Here is a 9146-nt window from a genome sequence, read left to right on the forward strand (position 1 = left end):
TTTTCATTATTGTTCATATGTTGTCATGCCTGCTAGGTGTCCCTGATAACCGCTGCAGAGACAAGTTTAACCACAAGCTTAACCACACATAAACACACCACTGTCAGCTTACTTTGACATATCAGAATATTTGTATGTGTGATTTTTTTTTTCATCTTAATTGACAGTACAAACACTTTCTCAGATAATAACCAACAGTGTTAACAGTTTGAGGTTTACCTCTAGCATATGTTAATTTTAAATGCAGTGATGCATATATACCCATACTTTAGTACATTTAAACAAAGAGATATACACTCACACACACAATAAGGACTCTTGTAATTGAGACTGTAAGCAGTGCAGCTGTGAACGCAGGAAGACAGATGCAGAGGTTCAACTCTGGTACCATTGCCTGATTTGCATGAGCTGCTGCTCGCTTGTCAGTCATTAGGACGCACTCAAACTCACAGCGCACTGGCAGCTGAAGAAGTCTCCCAACAAGGAAGCACAGTCAAGCTTGTGCATCAGAGAAAGAATAGGAGAGCAGCTTGTGTGCCATGGCTTGATTTATACATAGGGCTGTACTGCACCACGATAAGGCTGGAACAGTCTTATCATACACGAGAAAACAAGACACCACAGCCTGTACAACCACAAAAATCGCTCAAGTGAATATTTTAATTTTCACCTGTTTATGAGAAATGCTCAGTGTACAAGTTCATTCATGCAACAGTTTGGGGCTAATCTGTGCATATAATACAGGCATCTTTAGTCTTAATGGAATGTCTCATGCATCACTTTACATTTATTTCTGTACATTTCCTACTCCGGCTGTAAAATGTTATACTCACAACCCACCACGATTCATCTACTGTGCATCTATGAACTACTCATGCATCTGGTTAGTGTCTGGGTTAATTATTGCTCATTTGGGTATTAATGTCAGGGCTGGTGAGACTAATAGTTTGTTCATATTATAGGAGTGAGGATAATAGGGTTATAAAAGTATGGGCTCACTATTCTTATTACATGCATGGTTACAGCCTGTCAAAATACCACAAGCAGACAAATGCATGCACCATTTACTGGTGCATCTCAAAAAATATTGTGGAAAAAGTTAATTTTTCTGGTATTTTAATTGAAAAAGGTATCCTGTCATATATGTATATGCATTATATGAGAAGTAAAATATTTCAAGCCTTTTTAAAAAAAATGATCAGTATCTAAAATTAATAGGCTATCTCCCAGGATTAATGAAAAAAGTATTTACAACACAGAAATACCCAACTCCAGAAAAGTATGTTCATGTGTGCACTCAATACTCGGTTGAGGCTCCTTTACCAAGAATTACAGCCTCAGCGCAGCATGGCATGAAGGCCATCTGCTAGTGGCTCTGACGAGGTGTTATTGAAGCCCAGGTTGCCTTCACATTATCTGTATTTTTTGGTTGGATGTTTTTCATCTTCCTCTTGACAATATCCAATTCTCTATATATGTAGCCAGGTGAAATTGGAAGCGATTAAATAGAGGGTTAAACAGCCCCACCTGGTGGAGCATTGTTGTCATTCTCACTGAAGCTGGTTAGTCTCGCGAGAATGCGGAAATCCCGCGAGATTTCAGATCGAGGCTAGAGGCCAGACTAATGTCCCGTACGCCATCAGATCGCCGCAAAGCTGCTTGAGAAACCGATTGTTTGCCGCATGGTGTGGAAAAGCCAGAGCAGTGGAGCAGCGTAAGTGACTAAAGGCACAACATATACGTGTGATCCAGCGTGCATGGTGTGTGCGCTATTTTCAGAGACTGAGCTTATGTTTGCTCTTGCTGGTTTCAGAGGGGAGAAATCCAGTGATAGGCTGAGGTGGTGTGTTATAGCACAGGCTGACCACTGGAGTCAGAGTAAGTCACCGACTATTCCCTGGTGTTATGATGTGAAGTGTTATGTACTGTTTTGCTGTAAAACACTGTTTAGATTAACTTTATTGAGGGTATAGAGTTTAGTCGTGTTGTAATATTGTGAATGTGTTTGATTGTTTTATTCCTTTTCTTCTTGTCTTTGTTTTCTTTATCAGAAAAGTGAGGCCACTGCTGTTGTCTGTATAGGGAATCTGATTTGTACACAGTAGGAAAGCTTAGGCCTCCATTTTGTTTTCAATCTACAGCCGTTGATCAGTTCTGTGTCCATGAGCGGTGTTGAGACTGGAGGAGGCAGGGGCACAGTGTATTGTTAAAGTTGAGACATTTGTTAATTAACCTCAAAACAAAGAATTAACGCTGTTCTTATTCTTTATTATGAGTTCAGTCGGGGAATAAAGACCCATTTTAAATTTTATTTGGTGTCAGTCCTGTCCTTTGCTGACCGGGCCACACTAATTTTGGTGTCAGAAGTGGGATTCCTCTTTAAGTTTTGAGGTCATTGTACTGAGAGTGAGCACGAACATATTGTACAGAGACAACAGTAGTGGCCAGAGGAGGTCCAGCTCCAGAGAGCCAGAGAGGGTGACGGCTGTGGCGCGGTGTCTTGGAGGCAACTGTGCGTGTTGCTGGTGTTCTGGAGGAGAGCCGACTTCGTCATCAGAGGCTGCTGGAGAGGACTAATTTTGACTGGTTTGGGACTGTTCGGTGGAGATACATAACGGCTAGAACTGTGATAATTGACTTCACTAAGGACATAGAAACAGAGACTCCTGAGAATGTCCGAAGAGGAAGTGGGGGCAGCTGCTCCCACGGCAGGAACCAGCCATGGAGATGATGCAGGTTTTCTGTTCAGTGATGGAGGTAACCCAGTTGCACAGCTACAGTCACAGGTCCTAGAGCTGGGCAGGAAGCATGATGAGATAATGTCAAGTATTGCTAATCTAGGTAATGTTCAAACACGGTCTGTTGTTTACATCCCAAGAGAAAAACATGTTGTACCTTTCTGTGGTGAGGTTGGAAAAGATGTGTACACTGTAGATGAGTTCATAGAAGAAATGCAGCGAATAATGAGGGTGAGGGGCCTACAGAGAGAGGAACAGGTAGACTTTATCTTGTCACATCTAAAGGGCCCAGCACTAGAGGAGGTCAAATTACGGATGGGAGGGCAGCCTAAGCATCCTAGTGACCTATTTTCATATTTGACTGAAGCCTTCAGAGAGAAGCGCACCACACCACAGCTATTACATGCTTTCTATTCTCGCAGACAAGTGGATGGGGAAGACTTTCGTGAGTATTCACATGCCCTCTCTCAGCTGCTAAATCTAGCTCTCCAACAATCCCCTAATGCTGTAGCTGACGCACAACTGGCTTTGAGAGACCAGTTCATTGAGGGGGTTCGGGACTCAGCCCTGAGACGCGGATTGCGTAAACTAGTTAGAGAGAAACCCGACTCTAACCTATTTGATGTCAGAGATGAAGCAATAATGTGGTCACTTGAAGACAGGCCCCGTAACATTAATGTAGCACGAAACCGAAACTTGGTAGGAGACAGCAGAGATGAGACTTTAGAGAAACCAGACTCAACCAGTAAAATACAAGCTGATCTGGCCATAACTCTGCAGGAAGTTGTTAAAATGATTGCACAGCAGGGTAGGGCGATCACTGAGCTAACTGATGCAGTTCGGGGGCTCACTGAGCAGAATATCAGCTCAGGGAGTGTTAATCAGGGAGGTAGGCCTAAGGTCCAGCCCAAGTACACAAGTGATGGTCAGCCTATATGTCTGCGTTGTGAGAGTGTGGGACACATGGCCAGGCAGTGTACTGCCCCGCGGAAGACAGAAAGTCAGTCACCTGCTGCACCTAGCTCCACGGTGCCGGGAAACAGGAACCCTCCATTGCTGTGAGCCGAGCAATGCGAGGAAGGTCAGAAGGCTCAGAGAGCATTTTAACCAAAGAACGTTTTCTGGAAAAGGCTGTTGGCAAGTGTCCTGAATTAGATGTTCAGATAGGGGGTGTCCCCCTTAGGTGTATACTGGACACAGGAAGTAACGTAAGCACTTTGACTGAGGGTTTCTTCAGAAACCACCTCCATGGAGGAGACGAGGACATGCACTGTACTGCTAAATGGCTCAAACTGACTGCAGCCAATAAACTGCCGCTCCCCTACTTGGGCTATGTCGAGCTAGACATACAAGTTCTTGGGGTAGCTCTCCCTGAGTGTGGTTTCTTGATAATCAAAGATGGGGACAATGAGGAGCCAGACCCTTCGGTACCTGGCATAATTGGAATGAACATTGCTAAGAGATGCCGGCAGCTGATACACACAGAGTTTGATGTAGCTCTGGATGGGAAGTTGGATCCCATCTGGAGGGAAGCTTGCCGTAGGGTACAAGAGGCGGAGCTAGTTGGAAAGACATCCATGGCCCGGCTTGCTAGTAAGCACAGGGTGCGTGTACCTGCCATGTCTGTTGCCACACTCCGTGCAAGGGGGCGCAAGGGACAGTCCAGCGGCAACTCCACTATGCTGCTCGAGCAAGGAGACTCACCACTGCCTTGTGGGTTGATGGTTGTTCCAACTGCCGTCTCATCCAACAGATCTGTGTTTCCGGTTCAGGTTATTAACCTCTCACAGGAGGATATCTGGTTGTCCCCAAAAACCAGGCTAGGCATTCTCAGCCAGTGCCATCATGTGGAAGATGACCCCTATGAGGTTAAGTTTCAGCGGATTTCTGCTGACCTGGAGGAAGTTAGCATTAGTCCGAGGGACAGTCAAAAATCAGCCAGTGACATACAGAGCTTTCTAGATCGGCTGCACTGTGGCGGCAGCCCAGAGCAGAAAGTAGAGCTTGAGTCGCTCTTGAAGAGATATGCAGATGTGTTTGCTGTGCATGATGAGGACCTGGGGTTCACTGATCGAGTGAAACATGAGATCCCGGTGGTTGAGGAGACGCCTGTCTCCCAGCCCTACCGCCGTATACCACCCAACCAGTACCAGGAAGTTAGGGAGCATATTTCAGAGCTACTTAGGAAAGGGGTAATCCAGGAGAGTTCAAGCTCCTATGCTTCACCTGTTGTTCTGGTACGCAAGTCGGATGGTAGTCTAAGACTTTGCGTAGACTACAGGAGGCTAAACGCGAAGACCAGGCGGGATGCGTTTCCGCTCCCACGCATCGACGAAAGTCTGGATGCACTCTGTGGCGCCAGATTCTTTTCAACGATTGACCTGGCTAGCGGATATCACCAAGTTGCAGTACATGAGAAAGATAGGCACAAAACTGCATTTACCACACCCTTTGGCCTGTATGAATATAAGAGAATGCCCTTTGGATTATGCAATGCGCCTGCCACATTTCAGAGGCTCATGCAGGCAACAATGAGTGACTTGGTGTTTCAGACTGTACTGATTTACCTGGATGACTTGCTGGTGTTCTCATCAACATTCCAGGACCACCTGGTGAGGTTAGAGAGGGTCCTGAAAAGGTTGAGGGAGACAGGGTTGAAGGTCAAAATGGTGAAGTGTCACTTCCTTCAACCTGAGGTCAGGTTCCTTGGTCACTCAGTCTCAGCCCAAGGCATAGGCCCGGACCCTGACAAGATAAGTGTTGTAAAACGGTGGCCCATCCCCAGTACTGTAGGGGAGCTCCGTGCCTTCCTAGGCCTTTGCAGTTACTACAGGAGGTTTATTGAAGGTTTCTCCAAGATCGCAGGGCCCCTTCATGATGCTGTGAATGCATGCATCAGGGAGACTAGCCAGATGAGGGCTAACAAGATGTTCAGGTCAGTCTGGACACAAATGTGTCAAGAAGCTTTCGAGCTGCTGAGGGACAGACTAACCAGTGCTCCCACACTAGGCTATGCAGACTTCACCTTACCTTTTATCCTTGAGACAGATGCAAGCAGCCTAGGATTAGGTGCTGTTCTGTACCAGGAACAGGCAGGTGGGAAGAAGGTGATAGCCTATGCGAGCCGGAGGCTCAGAGGGGCTGAGAAGAATGATCGAAATTACAGCAGCATGAAACTCGAGCTGCTAGCACTCAAGTGGGCAGTTACGGAGAAGTTCAGGAGCTACCTGTTGGGGTCCAAATTTACTGTCATCACAGACAACAACCCCCTGTGTCATCTCTCCACTGCCAATTTGGGGGCTATCCAGCAGCGATGGGTCGCTCAGCTAGCTGTGTTTGACTTTGATGTGAAATACCGGCCTGGACGGTGCAATACAGCAGCTGATGCCCTCTCCCGGCATCCGCCAGCTGATGAGCCCGAGCCAGATAGTGAAGATGCAGAATTTGATCACTGTGTAGCCATATGCAGCTCACTCAAGACAGGGACATCTTTGGATATGAGTTTGGTAGCAGCAGGGATTGAACAGGGTAACATCAGGCAGTTGCAGGCATCTGAAGTAATTCCAGATAACATACCTGTGTTGCCTGGGTACTCTAAAGCAGAACTACAGTGTTTTCAAACATCTGACCCAGTGTTGGGGGTGCTGAGAAAGGTCTGGGGCCGCCAAAGAAAACCTACTTACCACGAGAGAGCAGGCTTATCCAAACCAGTACGCTCCTTGTTGAAACAGTGGTCCCGACTGAGAGAAAGAGATGGGCTTTTGTACAGAGTGATTGAGGATACTCACCTTGGAGAATGCTATCAGCTGTTGCTACCTGCATGCCTCAAAGAGCAAGTCCTCAAGAGTGTGCATGACCAGATGGGACATCAGGGCATTGAACGAACTTTAGGACTGTTGAGACAGAGGTGTTTCTGGAGTGGTATGCATGAGGATGTTGAACAGTGGGTTAAAGAGTGCCAGAGATGTGTCCTAACAAAGATGCCGCACCCAAGAATCCAGGCTCCATATACCCCTTTTTTAGCTACTCGACCACTTGAAGTGGTGGCTGTGGACTACACAGTGCTGGAGCGAGCCACAGATGGTCGTGAGAATGTGCTGGTGATCACAGACGTGTTCACAAAGTTCAGTCAGGCCATTGCCACAAGAGATCAGAAGGCAGATACGACAGCAAAGGCCCTTCTCAGGGAATGGTTTTTGAAGTATGGAGTGCCCGAGCGCCTGCACTCTGATCAGGGCAGAAATTTCGAAAGTGCTGTGGTTGCAGAGCTATGCAAGTTGTATGGAGTAAAGAAAACCAGGACCACACCCCACCATCCACAGGGTAACCCCCAGTGTGAGAGGTTCAACAGAACTTTACATGACCTCCTGCGCACGCTTCCCCCTGAAAAGAAGCGGCGTTGGCCTGAGCATCTGTCAGAACTTGTGTACGCTTACAATGTCACACCACATTCAACCACAGGGTATTCACCTTACTACCTGCTGTTCGGGGTCCATCCACACCTCCCGGTTGATGCCCTGTTGGGCCAAGAGCAAATGAGGGATGATCAGCCTGACTGGTTAATTACCCACCAAGAGAGGCTGCGGGATGCGCACGCACGAGCAAGAGAGTGCGCCGAGAGAAAGGCTGCTGGAAGAGTGGTGCAGCAACAGGAGAAAGTGTACTGCCCACCTGTTGGGGTGGGGCAGGAGGTGTACCTCCGACATAGGCCTCCTGGGAGGAATAAGATCCAGGATGCATGGGCAATTCCAGTGTACAAGGTTGTCGAGGTCCATGGGACTACCTATACCGTGGAACCTTTGGAGGGAGGCCCGAAGAAGAGGGTCCATAGGTCCAACCTTCGGCCATGTGTGGGGCCCGTACCAGTGCAAACCAAGCGTCACTGTTTGGCTGCCCCCACTGTTGAAGGGATGTTAGTTTCGGAGTCGGAGTCGGAGTCTGACATGGAGCCAGACTTTGTGTTGATGGAGGAAGTCAGGTGTTCTCAAGCTGGGCAAGAGGCCATCGTGGGGCCTGACAACTTGAACCTGCTGGCAGACAGAGCAGGAGGCCATCAAGTAATAGAGTGTGAGGATGTGCCTGAGCAAAGGAGGAGCGAGACACCTAATAGTGATGTGGGGGCCAACTCCATGGACCATGCCCCACCATCAGGGCGTTTCAGCTGCCCTGAGGAGAAAGGGGGACCGCAGCCTGTACCCGCTCCGAGAGGAAGGAAGGAGAGGAAGGCCCAGGTGGAGCCACCCGTTCCCCCTCCACGTCGAAGTGAGAGAGAGACTGCAGGGAGACATAGAAATATGTTTCACCTACCCAGATCAGCATGTAATTCTGTGTCCTTTAGCCCAGATGTGTTCTCTCAGATACTAGCAGGGGTGGCCCTTTATACATCCAACCTTAGAGAAGGGATGGGGGAGTAGGAAGTCACCGAGGACGTTGACTTTTAGCAGGGGAGAATGTAGCCAGGTGAAATTGGAAGCGATTAAATAGAGGGTTAAACAGCCCCACCTGGTGGAGCATTGTTGTCATTCTCACTGAAGCTGGTTAGTCTCGCGAGAATGCGGAAATCCCGCGAGATTTCAGATCGAGGCTAGAGGCCAGACTAATGTCCCGTACGCCATCAGATCGCCGCAAAGCTGCTTGAGAAACCGATTGTTTGCCGCACGGTGTGGAAAAGCCAGAGCAGTGGAGCAGCGTAAGTGACTAAAGGCACAACATATACGTGTGATCCAGCGTGCATGGTGTGTGCGCTATTTTCAGAGACTGAGCTTATGTTTGCTCTTGCTGGTTTCAGAGGGGAGAAATCCAGTGATAGGCTGAGGTGGTGTGTTATAGCACAGGCTGACCACTGGAGTCAGAGTAAGTCACCGACTATTCCCTGGTGTTATGATGTGAAGTGTTATGTACTGTTTTGCTGTAAAACACTGTTTAGATTAACTTTATTGAGGGTATAGAGTTTAGTCGTGTTGTAATATTGTGAATGTGTTTGATTGTTTTATTCCTTTTCTTCTTGTCTTTGTTTTCTTTATCAGAAAAGTGAGGCCACTGCTGTTGTCTGTATAGGGAATCTGATTTGTACACAGTAGGAAAGCTTAGGCCTCCATTTTGTTTTCAATCTACAGCCGTTGATCAGTTCTGTGTCCATGAGCGGTGTTGAGACTGGAGGAGGCAGGGGCACAGTGTATTGTTAAAGTTGAGACATTTGTTAATTAACCTCAAAACAAAGAATTAACGCTGTTCTTATTCTTTATTATGAGTTCAGTCGGGGAATAAAGACCCATTTTAAATTTTATTTGGTGTCAGTCCTGTCCTTTGCTGACCGGGCCACATATAGATCTGATCAGGTGAATTGGCTGGCCTGTTGAGCACAGTAGTAAACAGTCAGCAAACTATGTGGTAGTAGTTTTGGCTACT

The 9146-nt window shown here is 47.4% G+C and overlaps 1 protein-coding gene across 1 annotated transcript; it reads left to right on the forward strand.

Moving 5' to 3' along the window:
- The first annotated feature begins 2672 nt into the window (after positions 1 to 2672).
- Positions 2673 to 8828, forward strand: LOC115800664 (uncharacterized). The gene is made up of 3 exons (XM_030758144.1): positions 2673 to 3692; positions 3782 to 8427; positions 8527 to 8828. The coding sequence occupies exons 1-2, from the start codon at positions 2673 to 2675 to the stop codon at positions 8150 to 8152; spliced, it is 5391 nt and encodes a 1796-aa protein (XP_030614004.1). The 3' UTR covers positions 8153 to 8427; positions 8527 to 8828.
- The last annotated feature ends 318 nt before the right edge of the window (positions 8829 to 9146 follow it).

This window comes from Archocentrus centrarchus, chromosome 21 (genome assembly GCF_007364275.1).
Source record: "Archocentrus centrarchus isolate MPI-CPG fArcCen1 chromosome 21, fArcCen1, whole genome shotgun sequence".
NCBI classification, from domain to species: Eukaryota; Metazoa; Chordata; class Actinopteri; order Cichliformes; family Cichlidae; genus Archocentrus; species Archocentrus centrarchus.

Bases quoted from the DNA above. Each gene is read 5' to 3' on its own strand.
- LOC115800664 (XM_030758144.1), top strand. From the start codon at position 2,673: ATGTCCGAAGAGGAAGTGGGGGCAGCTGCTCCCACGGCAGGAACCAGC. The intron at 3,693-3,781 runs GTGGGACACATG...GCCGGGAAACAG, and splicing joins TATGTCTGCGTTGTGAGAGT to GAACCCTCCATTGCTGTGAG.